Source organism: Canis lupus, chromosome 11, assembly GCF_003254725.2.
Source record: "Canis lupus dingo isolate Sandy chromosome 11, ASM325472v2, whole genome shotgun sequence".
Lineage (NCBI taxonomy): Eukaryota > Metazoa > Chordata > Mammalia > Carnivora > Canidae > Canis > Canis lupus.
Genome location: NC_064253.1, coordinates 9,568,155 through 9,588,585, shown reverse-complemented (window position 1 = coordinate 9,588,585; position 20,431 = coordinate 9,568,155). Strand labels below are relative to the sequence as shown.

Here is a 20,431-nt window from a genome sequence, read left to right as displayed (position 1 = left end):
CTCAAACGCTAAAAATGTCTACCACTTTCCAAAACAGTCCAGAGCACTAAATAAAAAAAAAGTTGAGAGCATTCAAGCCTAATGCTTATTAAAGTTCTCATTAATTTATCAAATATATCTGTGAACAATTACTTTCAAGTTGAATAGTGACCTTGTTAAGACAGAAGTATGAAATTATGAAGAAATGATTAAAATACTACACATTAAAGTCAAAGAGCGGGTCTCATTGAACGTGGCGCCAGATCTGCAGACGGCTGTTGTCTCCGCGAGCCGAGCCCGGCCCACACAGAAGCAATTATGTCTAAGGGACCTGCAGTCGGGATCGATCTTGGCACCACCTACTCCTGCGTGGGTGTCTTCCAGCACGGGAAAGTGGAAATAATTGCCAATGATCAGGGAAACCGAACCACCCCAAGTTATGTCGCCTTCACGGACACCGAACGATTGATCGGTGATGCTGCGAAGAATCAAGTTGCGATGAACCCCACCAACACGGTTTTCGATGCCAAGCGGCTGATTGGACGTAGATTTGATGATGCTGTCGTCCAATCTGATATGAAGCATTGGCCTTTCATGGTGGTGAATGATGCTGGCAGGCCTAAAGTTCAAGTAGAGTACAAGGGGGAGACCAAAAGTTTCTATCCAGAGGAGGTGTCCTCTATGGTCCTGACGAAGATGAAGGAAATTGCAGAGGCCTACCTTGGGAAGACTGTTACCAATGCAGTTGTCACGGTACCTGCATACTTCAATGACTCTCAGCGTCAGGCTACCAAAGATGCTGGAACTATTGCCGGTCTTAATGTACTTCGAATTATCAATGAGCCAACTGCTGCTGCTATTGCTTATGGCTTAGACAAGAAGGTTGGAGCTGAAAGGAACGTGTTGATCTTTGATTTAGGAGGTGGCACTTTTGATGTGTCCATCCTTACTATTGAAGATGGGATCTTTGAGGTCAAGTCCACAGCTGGAGACACCCACTTAGGTGGAGAAGACTTTGACAACAGAATGGTCAACCATTTTATTGCAGAATTCAAGCGCAAACACAAGAAGGACATCAGCGAAAACAAGAGGGCTGTCCGCCGTCTCCGTGCTGCATGTGAACGGGCTAAGCGTACACTTTCTTCCAGCACCCAGGCCAGTATTGAGATTGATTCTCTGTATGAAGGAATCGACTTCTATACCTCTATTACTCGTGCCCAGTTTGAAGAATTAAATGCTGACCTCTTCCGTGGCACCCTGGACCCTGTAGAGAAAGCTCTTCGAGATGCCAAGCTGGACAAGTCTCAGATCCATGACATTGTCCTGGTGGGTGGTTTTACCCGTATCCTCAAGATTCAGAAACTTCTGCAAGATTTCTTCAATGGAAAGGAACTGAATAAGAGCATCAACCCTGATGAGGCCATTGCTTATGGTGCAGCTGTCCAGGCAGCCATTCTTTCTGGTGACAAATCTGAAAATGTTCAAGATTTGCTGCTATTGGATGTCACCCCACTTTCACTTGGTATTGAAACTGCTGGAGGAGTCATGACTGTGCTCATCAAGCGCAATACTACCATTCCTACAAAACAGACACAAACCTTTACTACCTACTCTGACAACCAGCCTGGTGTGCTTATTCAGGTCTATGAAGGTGAGCATGCTATGACCAAGGATAACAACCTACTTGGCAAGTTTGAACTCACAGGCATACCTCCTGCTCCTCGTGGCGTTCCTCAGATTGAAGTCACTTTTGATATTGATGCAAATGGTATCCTCAATGTGTCTGCTGTGGATAAGAGCACAGGAAAAGAGAATAAGATTACCATCACTAATGACAAGGGCCGCTTGAGCAAGGAGGACATTGAGTGCATGGTCCAGGAAGCTGAGAAGTACAAAGCCGAAGATGAGAAGCAGAGAGACAAGGTGTCTTCCAAGAATTCACTTGAGTCTTATGCTTTCAACATGAAAGCAACTGTTGAAGATGAAAAACTTCAGGGCAAAATCAATGATGAAGACAAACAGAAAATTCTTGACAAGTGCAATGAAATCATCAACTGGCTCGATAAGAACCAGACTGCAGAGAAGGAAGAATTTGAACATCAGCAGAAAGAGCTGGAGAAAGTCTGCAATCCCATCATTACGAAGCTATACCAGAGTGCAGGAGGCATGCCAGGAGGAATGCCTGGAGGCTTTCCTGGTGGTGGAGCTCCTCCCTCTGGTGGTGCCTCCTCTGGGCCTACCATTGAAGAGGTTGATTAAGCCAACCTGATGACAGGTCTAGCATTGTTCCACACATTTGAAGGACCCAAATTTGTAGCAAATTCCATGGCAGTTTTAAAGTCGAAGCTGCTATATAGTAAATATACTGGGCATTCTTGATACTTGAATATGGAATATGTGCAGAGGGAAAGGAAATAAACATTGCACTTTATAAGCACTGTATTGTTAAGTGGAAAATGCAATGTCTTAAATAAAACTGTATTTAAAATTGGCACCAAAAAAAAATAAAAATAAAAATAAAGTCAAAGAGCTGTTAATTAAGAAAAGGAATGAAAACGAAAATAAAACAACCACCCCCAATATGCAATGTCCTAAATATATAGAGACCCTAGTAACCCAACACACGAGTAAGCCCTAAAGCAAAGGATAGCCTTAGGATGGCTGTGATTGGCTCGTGTAGGTTAATAGATAGTAATGAGTGCCCTCCTACTATGGTGGGGATGGTGATAGTGGTATGTATGCATGTACATACATATCATGCATGATAGAGGTGAGTATGCATGTGTGAGGATGGAATTTATGGAGATCTTTGTACTTAGCTCTTATTTTACTAAACTGTTCCCTTTAGAAGATAAAATAAGTATCATCCAGACAACATATTAAATACTTGTTCAAGACCAATAGTGATCAAAGAAACACAATTTAGTGTTAAGCTCATGTACATGTTCTGTGCAATTAAAATGATAGTAATAAAATTATGTACATATATATGATACATATACATTTATATATATATTTGGATTATTGGTGAGGTTGTACATTGTAAGCTTCCTTATACTATTACAAGGCATATAAATTGGTACAACTTTTTTGGACGGCACTTTGAGACTATCAACATCCTTGATGTGTTCCTGCCCATAGAGCATTTCTACTCTTTCAAATCTCTTACAAAACTAACACAGCATAGAAAACAATTTATACTTGAGGATACTCACTGGGGCATTGTTTACAAAAGCAAAATGTAAAACAACCTGTATGTTCAACAATAATAACATGGTAGGATAATGTATGATATTTCTTTAAAAACTTTTTAATTTCAATTAATATGCAGTGTATTATTAGATTCAGAGGTAGAGTTCAGTGATGCATTAGTATTACATAATACCCACTGCTCATCACATCGCACGCCCTCCTTAATGCCCATCACCCAGTTACCCCATGCCCCCACCAACTCCCCTCCAGCGACCCTCAGTTTGTTTCCTATGGTTAAGAGTCTCACATGGTTTGTCTCCCTCTCTGAGTTCATCTTGTTTGTATTATACTTCTGTATGTTTGAATGTCTTATGACTAATTAGAAGCTTATTTAAAAACATAATGACATAGGGAAGAACTTGAAGTATTGTTTATGGAACAGAGCAGAAAGCTTATATATACTGTATTAATTTTTTTAAAGATTTTTTTTTTCATGAGAGACACAGAGAGAGAGGCAGAGACAGGCTGAGAGAGAAGCAGGCTCCATGCAGGAGCCCAATGTGGGACTCGATCCCCGGACTCCAGGATCACACCCTGGGCCAAAGGCAGGCACTAAACTGCTGAGCCACCCAGGAATCCCCCTGTATTAATTGTTTATTGCTGATTATAAATTACCATGAATTTAGCAACTTAACACACATTTATTATCTCATTTTGGACCAAGCTAAACTGGGTCCACTTTCCTGCGTCTCCTAGGACTCCTGTCTAGCATTGGCTGGGCTACTCTCCTCCCTGGGCTCAGGGTCCCTTTTCAAGCTCAAGGGTTAGTTTCAAAATTCAGTTTCTTGGAGACAGAGGTCTGCGGTCTCCCTTGCTTGTGGTTGGTCAGCCAGGGTCTAGTCTGAACAAGTAGCCGGTCCTGCAGCTGCTGGTTGTGGGGCTCGCTCACAGTGCCCCTTACAACAGGGCAACTTACTTCAAAGCCAGCGTGAGCAGCTTCCCCTGCACTCGGCAGACACAGAGTCCTGTTTAATGTGACATAATTCTGATAGAGGCGATGCATTACCATTGCCATGCAACATAACTAATTAAGAGAGTGACTGTCTCATCACCTTTACCATGTTGTATTGGCAAGAAGCAAGTGACGAGGAAGGGGGTTATACAAAGGCACATCTTTTCTTAAGATTTTATTTATTGGGACGCCTGGGTGGCTCAGTGGTTGAGCATCTGCCTTCCACTCAGGGCATGATCCCAGGTCGGGTGATTGAGTCCCACATTGGGCTCCACGCAGAGAGCCTGCTTCTCCCTCTACCTATGTCTCTGCCTCTCTGTATGTCTCATGAATAAATAAAAGCTTCAAGAAAATCATCAATAACTTGAAACTTTCTAAAAATTATTTTAAATATCATAGAAACCAAGGGGTTCATTAAAATATATATATATATACACACTTGTATGTATACATATATACGTATATATATCCCAAAAGTCAGCCAGCAGTTTCAAGCTTTAATGACTTCAGAAGTGCAAAGCTAAAAATGATAGACCACCATTTGAAAGTTGAACTATTTTAATTTCCTTTCTCTTATATAGTTTTGTGAACTATAAAGAACATTTTAATTTTTTTGTTTTTGTCCCTCCAGTTGAAGACAAGCAAAGTGACAAAGAAAAATTAAAATTAATCTTTAAAAATACACAATTAAAGTGTAAGTTATAGGCAAATAATTCAACATGCAAATTTTACTTTTAAAAACTTGTTTTATTTTTTATGTTTCTAAAATTAGTAAGCTTAAAACTGGATTATGACTTTGGGGCACCCTTGTGGATACACATTTGATCATCCCTGATGAGGGTGTTCCATCCTCTCTCCTATGACTGTATATCAACTGTTTGTAAACATACATGTGCCCAGAAAAGCCAAGCAGGGTATTTTCTTTGCTTTTGTTTCATTTGTGCAGTAGCTTTTCCTCTCTCAGTAATAAGAATGTCTGTCCCCCAGTCAAATAACCAGGCAGGTGAACGTATTAGACAACGACACAGAGAAAGATATATGTGCATATAAAGGAAAGGATATAGAAAAATAAGTAAAACTGTTAACAAAGACTACACTGGCGGGAAACTTGTGGGTGCGAGTACAGGGGAGGAAGGGTATGGATTACAATCTACCACATAGTCAGAGTCTTCAGGCACATATTCATGGATATAAGATGTCGAGGAGGGAAATAAGTTAGATGGGGTGAAAAATATATATCCGGGCTGGAGAGTAAGACTATGAGCCAGGTGTTCACACCTGCAGTAAATGCAAGGGATTTGAGAAGCCACAAGCAGAACTCAAACTAGATTCTTTGTCAAGTTAGCAGTCTCCTCCCCCGAATCCTGCCAAGCTGTCATCAATCTTCTGCTCCACTGGTGAAAGCTCTAGGTAGGAGAAATGTGTTTTCCACAGTACTAACATCTCTAGCAATACCGCCCTCTTCCCCACAAGGCAATATTGCAGGGATTTTCAGCAGTGCCTGACTCTGGCAGGGTGGGGGAGAGTCAGCAGGAGCAGAGACTCTTTCCTCTCAGGGCTCCTGAGGGCCTGGTATTCCCCGCATTCCTTGGGCTTCTCACGCCTCTCTGTGGATATTTTCTGCAGAGCTGGGCACCACATTTCTCCAGGTAACTGGGAGCAGCTGCAGAGGATCAGGTACATCCATCTTTAGCCGGTCCTCCCTTGATGCTATGGGACTCATGAAAACGTCTGTACTCCCATCAGACTGCAGGAATGTGCTGGATACTGTTGTTTGAAATCTTTGGGGTGATGGGTCTGTGTTGCTGTGAGAAAACCAAAGCAGAGAAGAGGATCATTCAGTGAGGAAGGCAGCTTTTCTTATTTTTATGATAAATGTTCATTCGCTCTACATGATTCAAAAGATTCAGGGCAATTCCCAGGCTCCAATCTAACTGACTTTTGGACCCCAGAAGATGAGCCTTTCCTATATCCCATTGACTAAAAAGCCATACTCTCTCTCATTCATTTTGCAACGTCTTTGCAGCTTCGTCTACGTTTAACCCCTCTAGTGACCTCTTAGAATAAGGCACTCGCAGCTGTAGGGAGAATAAAGAACAAGATATGGGAATTGTGAAACTTCATAAAAGAATACGGGGATCTTCCAGGAAGCAACACATTAAAAGTTGCCAGAAATCAGGGTGCCTGGGTGGCTCAATTAAGCATCCGACTTGATTTTGGCTCAGGTCATGATTTCAGGGTTGTGAGTCTAAGCCACGTGTCAGGTTCCTTGCTGGGGGATCCTGCTTAAGATTTTCTCTCTCCCTTCACCTCCACCCCCTCCATCCCCAACAACCCCGGTTGCTCTAAAAAAAAAAAAAAAGCAAGCCAGAAATGCCAGAAATGGTCCATAGCAGAAGAGTAGCTTCTTTTTCTCTCTTCTCCAGTTGCATCTGACACTTTAAAGGAAGCAGCCAGAACTACTGGCTCCTAGGATATATTAAATAGGAGTCCTCTGGTTGTTTCTCTCAAGTGGTTGTAACTCCCTAGCAGGTTCTTCCAGGTATGAAACTCACAACATGACATCTGAGATCTCACCCTCACCCAGGAAAAAGGTGGGACTGTGACTAGCCTTCATACTAACCCTTGTCCATCTCTGCTCTGCCCTTGAAAGGGAGGTAGGCCCAGGGCTAAGACTCCTGTGACACCTGGTTTATCTAAGGAATAATGGGCCCAGGCTTCTCTGCCCTACTTGACTAGTCTTGTCCTTACCCGTCTCCTCAAAGGCATAGGAAGGAAGCAATCTCATTAATTCATCATCAATCAAGTATTCTACGCCAAGTATATATTCCTCTGAAGAAAATTATGCATCATAGTTATTATTAGAACCCACGGAGACATTGCTGGTGGATGAACCTTTTCTCAGAACCCTGAGTCCCAGGCATCCTCGAGGTATTCTCCTAGCCCTAGGGCCCTCACCTCTTTGACCATGTGGCCTCCAGCAGTCCCTGCTTCCAGGGAGTCTCCTTTTTTCACTGTAGTGGTAGAGAGGATACGCTGGTGTACGATGCTCTTTAGACTGCATGTGAGTCTCTTGCTGTTCTGCATGTGGTGTCTTGCTGTTCAACTTCTTCTCCTCCTTCTTGGGAGAGCAGTGGATAGAATGGAAAGGGGTCCTCTGCTCCTGTTGCTGCTGGTGCACTGGTAGTGGCGGGGTGGTAGATGTGTATAAAGAGAGGTGGGTTCTAGGGTTGTTTAGAGAAGATAAAGAAAGCCCCTTGGTAGAGTCTGGTTTACTCTACTTTCTCTCTCTCAGGGGCTGAAGAGAGTCTGTTTATTAGCATGAAGACATGTTCATGCCAGAATGATGTTCTTTCTGGCCTCGGTGTGTTCTCTTCCCGGTATTCTCCCCCCTTCTCTTCTTTGCCCTGTTCTTCTTGCTCTTCAGCCAAGCTAAGGCCAGATGGAAAGTATGGCAGCTAAAGCCCTCAGTGACCCCATGCTGGACGTGCTCCCGTAGGGCCTCTAAGCTGGGGAAGACCCGGCAGCAGCCCATGCACCTGAAGCCACTATCCAGGGCCACAAGCCATTCAGGGGTCTTGGCCCTGGAACATTCCTCCACAGCTGGAGTCTCTGCTGGGCTGTCAGCCTCCTCCTTTGCCTCTTGAGCTTCACTGTTCCAGCTGGACTCACTGCCAGTTAGGAGTTCCTTCGTACACACATGAGACGGGGTGACTTCTGTATGGACCTTTTCAGGAAAGGCCATTTCTTCTAGTCTTGCCTTCTTTGAGGGAGGCTCCTGCTCTTCCTCTGAATCACTTAAGACAGCCACCCCCCTTTTCATTTGGACATGCATGTAGTAAATTTTCATGAGCCTTTCCTTCTGTGGTTGTACTGAGGGCTCAGAGGGCTGAGTACTACTGACCAGATGGAATGGAAATGAGACATATGGAAAGGGCGAAGAAGTCTCATGTTGCTCAGATTGTCCAGGATGAGAAACATCTTGGTGTTTTTGATGGCTTCCTACGAAAGAGAATTTCAAACGTAAGACAAATAGAGTCTGTATGTGACGTCCGGAGGTGTCAAGGTGGCCATGAGAATATTCCCATGCAGATGTGTGGAGCAGAAGTCTGTACACATGTGGTATTTCGGTATTCTATGAGTGGTGTGTTTTATTTGAGGTGTGTACCTGCTATAATTATGCAGGAATGTGGGTGTAGTGTGTCTTGTGGACTTGCATGTGTGTTTTGGGACACATCTGGTTGAACGCTTCCTTTAAGAATGTATTTATTTATTTATTTGCGAGAGAGAGACAGAGACAGAGAGAGCAGAAGTAGAGGGAAAGGGACAAGCAGACTCCTTGCTGAGCGTGGAGTGTGACATGGGGCTGGATCTCACTACTTTGAGATCATGACCCGAGCTGAAACCAAGAGTCGGATGCTCAAATGACTGAGCCACGCAGGCACCCCTGGTGACTGTTTCTGATGTTACTCAGAGGTGACAGTGAATGAGTGTGTGCATGTGTGTTACATAGTGTGACAGAGCATGTGAACAAGCGCGGGAATAATGCTGTTTCCTGTTGACACTGTAGCTTAGAATGCCAGCAGAAGTGATCCGAGCTACTGAAATATGCCGCTCTGTGAAGTGCCCGAGTCTTCATGAGTGAAGTGGCATGTGGATGAGAAAGGCTGTACATGAAAGTCCATCCTCCTCAGGGTATATCCATTTTCTGCAGTTTGGCTTAGTGTGAGGGAGTTAAAACAGGTGATCTGTACAAGGGGTTGTGAAGGACTTATGGTATTAGTGTGTGAGTGGATGAGTCTGACTGTGTGAGGGAATGAAGGGACAAGGGTGTAGCTATGCCATGCCAGAGAATGGGAAAGTGAATGAGGAAGGAAGGCAAGGAGAAAAGGAAGGAGAAATGGGACCAGAACTGGTAGGAAGGAATACAGATGCAGGAGTGTGGGTGAGGTTGAGTTCATGCACCTCTGAGGGGGAAGGGTGTGATGAAATGTCCACACCACTGCGGGGCTCTACTTGACCTGAAGCTACAACGGTGACTGGGTCCTCCCCCTGAAGGTACACTCCCTTTCTGTTCCTCTGCAGGGGCTTCAGTCCTAGTCCCTCTGCCCTGAAGCCCTCTTCTGCTCTCAAGGGGAGAATAAGATAAGTCAGGCTTGGGCTGAGCAGCTCAGTTGTACCTGCTATCTCTGCTCAGAGGCGACCTGTGTATTTCCCTTACCGTCCTCTTTAGCGAGGATAAACTTACCAGAAGGGGAGATGCAGACGTATTCTGAGGAAGACGACTTTTCTCCTGCAATCTCACTGCCAAGAGAGACCACATATGACTCAGGCTGAGGCACATTCTCTTGGTTCTTCCAGAATTCTGGGGAAAGGATTAAAAACAAAACAAAACTCTGAGATATGGCATCTTCTGGAATCTGTGTCAACTCAAAGAGCTACACTGAATGGATATTATTAGTTAGACATCATTACCACACATGAGACTTAACTCTCATAGAAACTAAGGTGACTTTCTTCATTGAAATGCTACGATTTTCAGGTGACTTTATCTTTTAAAACTTCACTTACTCCTAAATATAACTAAATAATAATTAGTAAAACTGTGTTTATAGTGAATGACCATGATATTATCTCGTGAGATTTCTGGACATGTGTAGAGAGTATTGGACACTTAGAACCATGCCTGTAAAACAGTATGCAGTCACTAAAGTAGGATATTCTCAGCTTGGTTTTCCTTATAGGACACTGTGCAATGAGGGGGCATGGGGTGCAATTTTATGAAGAATTCTGCATGTGTATCTCTCTACGTATGTACTGATATCTATCTATTAACCCTTAAAAACACACGGAGGAGGTATGGATGGATAGATGGATAGATAGATAGATAGATAGATAGATAGATAGATAGATAGATAGATAGAGGGCAGCCCCAGTGGCTCAGTGGTTTAGGGCCACCTTCAGCTGGGGGTGTGATCCTGGAGACCCAGGATCTAGTCCGACTACAGGCTCTCTGAATGGAGCCTGCTTCTCCCTCTGCCTGTCTCTCTCTCTCTCTCTGTGCCTCTCATAAAACAATAAATATAATCTTTAAAAAAGATAGATATATAATGTACAAATGCAGGTAAAATGAATTTTCAAGGTTCCTGGGGAACCCTGGTGCTGGAAATGTTCAAATTAAGACTTCACGGTCATGGCCCAAACTTCCTTTCCGAAAATATATTTCCACATTTCTCTTAGATATTTTATCTTCTCATTCAGATCTTTTAAGAGCTTCTTCCAAAGAAGACAGGGAAGCCTCCCTGGTACATTTCTGCTTATTAATTAGGAATACAGACCTTGGACAGTCCTCGTGAGAAGGGGTCATTTATGGCATTGCGGGGCATAGGCTCGTAATTCTAATTTTTGGCTAACATGCTGCCTCACCTCCCTGCCTGATTTCCCCCCAGCCCCTCCCACTCCCACCATATTACCTCTGTCAAAGAGCTTGTCTGCAGGAGAGATACGGGAAATATATTCTGAGTCTGAAACTTCTGCCCTCTGGCTGTGGCCTTGGGCCAACCCAGAGGGTCCAGAAAGTAGAATGTCTTCATCTGTGTTTAAGACTTCTGGGAAAGAGAAGGACAATCAGAGAGATGATATCTTTGCCTCCATTAAACATTCGAGAAATACCATGTATAATAACACACACAGCACTTGTTCCCAGGAAGATTATAGTCTGGCTTCTATCCAAAGGTCTACAATCTAGGTACCTAAAAATATTTGCTGGAATGAAATGTCTGGTTACCTATAAGAGCATGAGAGCCCTAGGTTGTTTTCTGCAGTTGATCAGAGGCTCAAATTCTTGCCTGGCACATGGTAATTGCCCATATTATTTGTTATTACTACTCCATTTACCACAAGAATAAATGCAGAGCAGGTATGTCAGTACAGGTCTTCAGTCTGCCACCTGTGGTTTATGATACCGAGGTCCTGCTGCCTCCGGGGAGGGTTAGGATTTACAGGGAGGAATGACAGACTGCGATCAGTTGGCCTCCTCTTCCACATATCTGCTCCTGTGCTCCAGGGACCTCACCTGAGGGCTCTGCTGCACAGCTCTGCAGGACTGGAGACTCCAGGAGGATCCCCAAAGCTGACTCCAGACGGCACTTCCCAGCAACGGGCACAGCTCCCCTGTCAGGAGCTACGGACTGGCCAAATGTCTCAGCTGTCACTTGGCCTAGTTAGTGGTGTCATCTTCGTCATGTTCCACACACATTGTTCTGATCAGTTTTTGCCTCTATACTTACCATACTCATAAGCCTACCACTAAACTTTCCCAATTAACAGCTAAATTCTAAGTTGTTGATTGTTTTCCTAGTAAAATATGTATATTTCTGGGATCGGGTTTTACCTCTATCATGAACTTCAACACATCCCGAAAATCGCCAGTTAGTTTTTCTTCCTCTTAATCTACATTTCCAAACTCAACACTCAGTAAATAGGTAAATTTCTGTTCCTGATAAAATAACTCAAACATATTAAGTCTCTTCCTATGTTTAAAAAGTTTTTTGAAGCTTGTACCCAAATTTAACTTCACAAAATGCACCTACTTTGTCTCCTAGGTCACTGGAGAGTATCTGGTAGGTCATGTTATAGGCATGAGACAAGTCAGTGGGGGGTGGATTATTTTTTAGAGACGTAGTATGTGTACCGTGTTCAGTGAGTACTGTCTGATTGTGTACGTGTCTGTCATATTTCTTCAACAATTTTATTAGGAGGCGTACGGGTGCCATGGCCATTCTACGTAAAGGTAGCATGAGCATCATATATTAGCGGATGGTACTGCATAATCCCGTATATGTAAAGGTGGTATGAGTGATCTGGGTGTCATGTACTACTGAGGTTCAAGTTGTGACATACTGTCTATTTGATTTATGAGAGAGATATGGACCTGGGTAATTTTGTGAGATCTGTTGAGATTGTGAAAGTGCTAGGATAGAGGCAAGGATAGAGGCAAGACCTCACGCGAGGTCCTAGATTGTGGAATTACCTGAGGGGCCTAAGCGACCTGGGAGAGAGGAGTTTTACACGATGTTATATGATTGTGTGGCTTTGTTCACTGTTAATGTGAAATATGAAGTTCTACAAGAGTGAGATTATTTGTGTGAGTTTGAGATGATAGTATCTAAGGAATGACATTAGAGAAGGCAAACTTGAGGAATACATATGCTGCAAAATGAGTTGTGAAGGTTCAAGATATGAGGATCTGAATTTATGAGTCTGTCTGAGAGTATAAGGAAATGGGAGCAGAGGGATGCCTGGGTGGCTCAGTGGTTGAGCACCTGCCTTTGGCTCGGGGCATGAGCCTGGCTTCCTGGGATTGAGTCCCACGTTGGGCTCCCTGAGGGAGCCTGCTCCTCCCTCTGCTTATGTCTCTGCCTCTCTCTATATGTGTTTCTTGTGAATAAATGATTAAGATCCGTAAAAAAATAAAAAGAAAAAGAAAAAGAAAAGAAAGAAATGGGACCAGAGAATGGGAAATGAAGAGACAAGTGTCAATAGGGGTAACTGTGAGAGGACTTTGTGCTAAGCCTAGTAGAGTATGTGATGGAATAAATATTCCTGTGTGCTCATGAGGGTTAGGAGGTTGTTGGAGAAGAATCGAAGGGTCTCTTTCAAATCTCTGCCCCTTCTTCCCCCATGAAAGGACATATGCTAAGGAGTTCAGTCCTCTCTTAGCGAAAAAGCAAAATCTACTGGTTCCTTCTTGGATGCCCTATCTGTTCTTTCCTGGCCCATTTCACACCAGCTGTCAGAGATTTGCCAACATTATGACCAACAGAATTCATCTTCTCAGGTTCAGACTGAGTTTATATTTCCATTTCTCAGAGAGATCTGACATTTCTTTAGACTCCACCTTTGCAAACATGGCCCTGCTTATGGATATTTGTCCTCTCTGAGATTCCCCTTGAATCTCCAGGCTTTGTTTTATATAGATGCAATGAACATCTCCTGGAGAGAAAAAAGACCTTGTGTTATCCCTCTCATCTGGACATGGCTTGGATCACTTTTATACTCTCATCTATGAGTCTGTAAATAGAAATGCTCAGCTGGAGCCTCAGCCATGCTTACATCTCCCTTTGCCACTACCCACCTCCAGTTCAGACATCTCTACTTACCAGTATTCTTATTGTCAGAGGCACAGGGGAGGTCACTTGAGACAACGGCACTGTGTTCTTCCTGTGAGGTACTCTCACCAGGCTGTGGAGTATCCTTTTGCTTCTTTAAGATTTCTGTAAATTGAATTAGAATTAAAAGATATATCTAGTGTTTCATATATTCAGTGCACTTGGATTGCTTACTCTGTGTCAGACACTCATGGATAGTATAGTCTCTTTTCTGGCCAAAGCTCCAAAATAGAAGTATTCAACCATTTTTACTTTTTCCCAAGTGCTCATGGCTAGCTGGATATAATATATGTACATTGTCTTTATTGAGGTCGCTGCGGTGTGTCTTGAAATTGTGTCATCACAGTGTACAGTCCATATATTTTAGTATTTGTTTCCCTGACTATACATACGTGACTGTGTCTCACGCATTTCATCAGAAGATGCCCATATCCTATCTGCAGAGTCCATAATGTTACCTTTAAGGCCCAAGGGACTTTGCAGATATTATTAGATTAAGGACCCTGAGATGGGAATTATTTGGGATTAGATGACGGGTCCATATGCCGTATTTTAGACTTCTGACCTCTGGAACCATAAGAGAATACATTTTTGTTGTCCTTAATCCACTGTTTGCGGTAAATTGTTAAAGCCTTCGGTAGATGATAATAAATGCTCCACATACTCTGGACTGACTAGGGGATTTACAAACGGGCAGGCTCTATTTACCTGATTTCCTTTCTTTTCTGAGTGTAGAGTTGTTTATTTGAGTCAATGGTGCCACCCATTCTTTGTGCAAAATGAGGAGCTTAGAATACTTGAGCTCCCAGTCAAGTTGTATGTGACTGTCATCCAGTACTTCAGTTACATCTGTTTGGTGGATTATCTGTGAATCAGTGATTCCTGGTTTGGGTGTGGAAATCATCAAAACCTACTGGCATTCAATCACAGACTTCTCAGCTCACCTTCCGTTCCTGGGTTCCATTTCATCTTTCCAAATACGTTCTGTGTTTTCAAATTTTTTATCTTTTATGTTTTCTACTTTTTTATCTGAAACCTGTCTTTTTTTCACCCTTCTTTTCTTTATGATATGACTGTTCTTTTCATCCAGCACATTATGTTATATTGTTATTAGATAATTGCTGTGGATATGGTCACTGCCTGACAGATCACCATTCTTTTGAAAGACGGTGTGCTTCTCCCCAGTTGCTTTAACATCTTTGTTATTGAGGTTCTGAATATTGGCTTTAGTGTCCTTAGTTTAGTGGGGATTTATTTTTGCCATTTCTGTAACGAGCTTCCTAATAATGTTTCCTGATTCTAAGGGTTTGTATCTTCCAGAGTTCTGAAAAAAAAAAATCTTGGCAATTACTTCTTTATCTGTCTTACGTTCTCTGTTTTATTCTAAACAATCATTAGTTTGATATGTCATACTTTCACATTTTATCCTCATTTATCTTAATCCTTTTTTTTGTATTGCCAATGTATTGATCACTCTGATTTATATTTGTAAGTAATTCCCGGCTCTAGCATGGCTCTAGCCTTCAGGTCACAAATGTTCTTTTCCTCTGACAAATGTGATGTTTAACTCATCCACATTTCTTATGATTTCTAGAACATTATTTCTCATTTCTAAAACTTGGTTTTTTAAATCTTTTTATTGATAGTGTTTTATGTTTTTACATGTTTAATAACTGTAAACATTCTTATTTACCATTCCTATTGTTCAAGTAAATGATTTTCTTTGAAGCTAAATCTTAGTGTTCATTGTGTTTGCAGAATCTACTTTAGATTATGTGTTTTGTAGTTTTGCATGGGGAGCTCATGTTCCGTAAGTCATTACCTATAAGACTCTTTTACATGGATGACTAACGATTCAGAGCTCTTTTACATTTCTTCAGTGAGAAATTACTAGAGTACTGAAATCTTTGGTTTAATTTTACATTAATTCTTTGCTTGTAGGTTTAACTGACATACAGCAATTCTGGATACATCCCTCAATAAATGATATTTTCCCAAAATGAATGCACGGACTTTCTCTCTAACGTCTGATAGTGAAAACTGTTTGTGTTCCTTTTGTTTTTTGTTTTTGTTTTTTTAGATTATTTACTTATTTATTCATGAGAGACAGAGGGAGAGAGAGAGAGAGAGAGAGAGAGAGACAGGCAGAGAGAGAAGCAGGCTCCATGCAGGGAGCCCACCAAGGCACTGGATCCCAGGTCTGGAGGATCAGGCCCCGGGCTGAAGGTGGCGCTAAACATCTGAGCCATCCAGGCTCCCCCATGAAAATTGTTTGTATTCAGTTCCTAGTGAGGATACAAAAACAAGAGACTCAGATTCCCAAATTGAGATGAGAATAAGATTATAACTGGGTCTAATGTGTACCTTTCTCCCACTAGCTGAGAGATGCTGAGCTGGGTGTCTACCAGTCTGTTCAGGCTCCCACTGCCCTAATCTTCTTGACTTTGCATGCCTTTCCTTGTCCCTTACCTGCAGAAGACAGATGACTCAAGGAGGAATAGCAGGAGAAGTATTCTGATTCAGAGGATTCACCTTTTGCCACAGGGACCAGAGTATTGTCTTCCAAAGAGTGGCCAGGTGGTGGGTCAAATTTGCTTGATTTTGAGATTCCTAAAAAATTCAATATAAGTCAGAAAAACAGCTGGTTCCATTCTGTTCCCCCTCCTATACTCTTCTGCCTATCCTATTCTTCCCATTGACTTCTATGGAAATACTTACTTTGTTCTGAACAGAAATTATTTTTTTTAAAAAGATTTATTTATTTATTTATTCCTAGAGATGCAGAGAGAAAGAGAGGCAGAGACACAGGCAGAGGGACAAGCAGGTTCCATGCAGAGAGCCTGACATGGGACTCGACACAGGGTCTCCAGGATCACGCCCTGGGCTGCAGAGGGCCATAAACCACTGTGGCACTGGGGCTGCCCCATGAAAACTGTTCATATTCAGTTCCTAGTGAGGATACAAGAACAAGAGACTCGGATTCCCAAATAAGAGATGAGGATAAGATAATAACCGGGTCTGATGTGTACCTTTCTCCCACTAGCTGAGAGATGCTGAGCTGGGTGTCTACCAGTCTGTTCAGGCTCCCACTGCCCTAATCTTCTTGACTTTGCATGCCTTTCCTTGCTCCTTACCTGCAGAAGACAGATAACTCAAGGAGGAATAGCAGGAGAAGTATTCTGATTCAGAGGATTCACCTTTTGCCTCAGGGACCAGAGTATTGTCTTCCAAAGAGGGGCCAGGTGGTGGATCAAATTTGCTTGATTTTGAGATTCCTAAAAAATTCAATATAAGTCAGAAAAACAGCTGGTTCCATTCTGTTCCCCCTCCTATACTATTCTCCCTAACGTATTCTTCCCATTCACTTCTATGGGAATACTTACTTTGTTCTGAACAGTAATCTTTTTTTTTTTTTAAAGATTTATTTATTTATTTATTTATTTATTTATTTATTTATTTATTTATTTATTTATTATTTATTCCTAGAGATGCAGAGAGAAAGAAAAGCAGAGACACAGACAGAGGGAGAAGCAGGCTCCATGCAGAGAGCCTGACATGGGACTTGATCCAGCGTCTCCTGGATTACGCCCTGGGCTACAGGTGGCCCTAAACCGCTGAGGCTTTGGGGATGCCCCATGAAAACTGTTTGTATTCAGTTCTTAGTGAGGATACAAGAACAAGAGAGTCTGATTCCCAAGTAAGAGATGAAGATAAGATTATAACTGGGTCTGATGTGTACCTTTCTCCCACTAGCTGAGAGATGCTGAGCTGGTTGTCTACCAGTCTGTTCAGGCTCCCACTGCCCTGAACTGTCAAGACTTTGCATGCCTTTCCTTGCCCCTTACCTGCAGAAAACAGACGACTCAAGAAGGAATAGCTGAAGTATTTTGATTCAAAGGATTCACCTTTAGCCTCACATATCAGAGTATTGTCTTCCACAGAGGGGCCAGGTGGTGGATCAAATTTGCTTGATTTTGAGATTCCTAAAAATTCAATATAAGTCAGAAAAACAGCTGGTTCCATTCTGTTCCCCTCCTATACTCTTCTCCCTAACCTATTCTTCCCATTGACTTCTATGGAAATACTTACTTTGTTCTGAATAGTCATTTTTTTTTAAGATTTATTCATTATTTATTCCTAGAGATGCATTGAGAAAGAGGCAGAGACACAGGCAGAGGGAGAAGCAGGCTCCATGCAGAGAGCCTGACATGGGACTTGATCCAGGGTCTCCTGGATTACGCCCTGGGCTGCAGACACCCTAAACCACTGCCGCTTTGGGGATGCCCCATGAAAACTGTTTGTATTCAGTTCCTAGTGAGGATACAAGAACAAGACACTCGGATTCCCAAGTAACAGATGAGGATAAGATTATAACTGCGTCTGATGTGTACCTTTCTCCCACTAGCTGAGAGATGCTTAGCAGGTTGTCTACCAGTCTGTTCAAGCTCCCACTGCCCTAATCTGCCCAGACTTTGCATGCCTTTCCTTGCCCCTTACCTGCAGAAGACAGATGACTCAAGGAGGAATAGCAGGAAAAGTATTCTGATTCAGAATATTCACCCTTTGCCTCAGGGACCCGAGTATTGTCTTCCACAGAGGGGCCAGGTGGTGGATCAAATTTGCTTGATTTTGAGATTCCTAAAAATTCAATATGAGTCAGAAAAACAGCTGGTTCCATTCTGTTCCCCCTCCTATACTCTTCTACCTAACCTATTCTTCCCATTGACTTTATGGAAATACTTACTTTGTTCTGATCAGTACTCCTGATTGATTTATTTATTTATTTATTTATTTATTTATTTATTTATTTATTTATTTATTTATTTATTTATTTCTAGAGATGCAGAGAGAAAGAAAAGCAGAGACACAGACAGAGGGAGAAGCAGGCTCCATGCAGAGAGCCTGACATGGGACTCCACCCAGGGTCTCCAGGATCACGCCCTGTGCTGCAGGTGGCCCTAAATGGTTGCGGCACTGGGGCTGCCCCATGAAAACTGTTCATATTCAGTTCCTAGTGAGGATATAAGAACAAGAGACTCGGATTCCCAAATTGAAATGAGGATAAGATTATAACTGGGTCTGATGTGTACCTTTCTCCCACTAGCTGAGAGATGCTGAGCTGGGTGTCTACCAGTCTGTTCAGGCTCCCACTGCCCTAATCTGCCCAGACTTTGCATGCCTTTCCTTGCCCCTTACCTGCAGAAGACAGATGACTCAAGGAGGAATAGCAGGAGAAGTATTCTGATTCAGAGGATTCACCTTTTGCCTCAGGGACTAGAGTATTGTCTTCTCTCCCCAGAAAGCACAAACATTGTTGGAAATATCAAGTCCTCTTCCCAAGTAGGAGTCAACACTTGTAACTTCAGGGTTAGCCTTAATCTGCCCTCCCCCAACTCCCCAGCACTGAACAATGGTTTCTCCTCCTAGATGTTACTTGTTTACTTTTAATTTCCATAGCAACCAGAACTACTTCAGTTTTCCATTTCTTCAGAAACAATCTCCTCAATTTAACCATTATCATTAAACAGTGGTATATGTACATATTCTGCCCTTTTCTTGCATTTCAGATAGGAACCTCGCATTTACATTCTCATAGTCTGAAACAAAATTCTTTTTTGCTTCTGAGTAAGTAAATTCTGACTTTATACTCTCATCCCTGTACAACCAGTTTCAAGTGCTCTTTTAAAAATTTCTCCTTACTTCTATGAGCCACATTTTCTTCTTCATTAACAGGAGAAAGTACTACTGGAAAACTTATAATAACATCCTATACTACATCAATGCCCTTAGGCAGAAATAAAATATAGGAAAATACAATTTCCACAGAAAGAGTACTAATCAGCCACTCACTAAGTCTGTAGTGCAGTAACCCAGAGTGACATAGAGATGGCACAGGTCTTAAGCTGCAGAGACAAGGTTTTGGTCACTTGAATTTTCTCTTGACTCTCAGAGACTATCTGAGCCCTCAGAAAGACTAGCATATATACACATCCCTCCCCCGCTTCCCTTCTTCTCTCCTCCTTTCTTTAGAGGCAGTTCCTTGTCACCCTGTGCTCAGAGAAGATGCTTAACACATACCTTTTGACCTCTTGACAGTTTGGGGGGAACTTGTCCTTTCTAGATGCTTCCTTTTTCGTTTCTGCTTCATGGTTCACCTCTTCAGAGAGTGACTCCAATCAGTATAACAAAGAATCAAACTAGTTCACTTGTACACTCACGAACAACAAATCAGTAGAGAAACTACTTCCTCACTAAATCACTGTCCTGACCAGTGCTCAACATACCAACAGGGCTATTATGATGCAAGCCAGCATCAGTGTTCTGTGACCTAGGGATTACATCAGCACACACCAGGAACCCTGCTGATACTCACAGGATTCAAGGACTGCCACAACTCAGACTAGAGCCATTGCTTTCATCCACTGGGAACTATCATCAACTTGAATTTGTGTATCTTGCACTTGACATCAAAACAAGAGAAAAGAGGACTTGGATTAACTAAAGAACATTCTTTCTTGTGTCTACAGTAACCACATCATTGAATCTCCCCACAGAGAAGGCAATACCTGAGACAACTAGGGTTTAACCATGCCTGAATGATAGAAAACAATTCACATTAGATCTTATTAGTAATATTATTTAACTTATGTGAAACAGTTATAGCTTTGGTATATGTGAGTGTATAGGTGTGGATTTGAGGGCATTTCATAATTCTATACAACGCTAAAATATTTTGAATTTTCCCCCACCACTGGGAATAGGCTCGTGTATTTTTACAACAAGCCACTGTCTCTTTTGCTATTCTTTTCCTAATTATTTCCCAAGAGGTTTGGAGAAAGAGAAAACCCCTAGATTTACATTCCCTGGCCCTCATAATGAATCCTATTCTGGTCAAGCCTAGAAGTCTCATTCTCCAGGCATCTGTTCCAGGCCCCAGTCTATGTCCTCTGGAAACAGCTGGGCTCTGTACAGAGTCCAAACTCTGTGGTTAGCTCCATCCCACCCCCCATCCACCACTGCATACACCCTCCTCCCTCAGGGACAATCTGTATTTACCTTTATTTATCAGTTACACTAG

The 20,431-nt window shown here is 42.4% G+C and overlaps 2 protein-coding genes across 8 annotated transcripts in view; one reads left to right on the top strand and one right to left on the bottom strand.

Moving 5' to 3' along the window:
• The window catches only part of LOC112650210 (uncharacterized), a 502,480-nt gene extending 482,829 nt beyond the window's left edge, over window positions 1–19,651 (bottom strand). The window contains exons 1-11 of one of the 7 annotated variants that reach the window (XM_035697321.2): window positions 19,432–19,645; window positions 18,550–18,639; window positions 17,851–17,991; window positions 17,199–17,336; window positions 16,488–16,628; window positions 15,823–15,963; window positions 13,345–13,458; window positions 10,657–10,791; window positions 9,432–9,548; window positions 7,142–8,185; window positions 4,910–5,988 (exon numbers count right to left, since the gene is read on the bottom strand). In XM_035697321.2, coding sequence (XP_035553214.1) covers window positions 7,500–8,185; window positions 9,432–9,548; window positions 10,657–10,791; window positions 13,345–13,458; window positions 15,823–15,963; window positions 16,488–16,628; window positions 17,199–17,336; window positions 17,851–17,991; window positions 18,550–18,639; window positions 19,432–19,501 — 1,773 coding nt within the window. In that variant the 5' untranslated portion in view covers window positions 19,502–19,645 and the 3' untranslated portion in view covers window positions 4,910–5,988; window positions 7,142–7,499. Of the gene's footprint in view, window positions 1–4,909; window positions 5,989–7,141; window positions 8,186–9,431; window positions 9,549–10,656; window positions 10,792–13,344; window positions 13,459–15,822; window positions 15,964–16,487; window positions 16,629–17,198; window positions 17,337–17,850; window positions 17,992–18,549; window positions 18,640–19,431 lie in introns of those variants that run through there. The other 6 variants (XM_049115985.1, XM_049115986.1, XM_049115984.1 and 3 more) reach the window with 6 other exon arrangements.
• LOC112650061 (heat shock cognate 71 kDa protein-like) lies at window positions 208–2,470 on the top strand. The gene has a single exon (XM_035697320.2). It carries the CDS (start codon window positions 298–300, stop codon window positions 2,236–2,238), a length of 1,941 nt encoding a protein of 646 aa, XP_035553213.1. The 5' UTR covers window positions 208–297; the 3' UTR covers window positions 2,239–2,470.
• Window positions 19,652–20,431: the final 780 nt, after the last annotated feature.

Bases quoted from the DNA above. Each gene is read 5' to 3' on its own strand.
- LOC112650061 (XM_035697320.2), top strand. From the start codon at position 298: ATGTCTAAGGGACCTGCAGTCGGGATCGATCTTGGCACCACCTACTCC.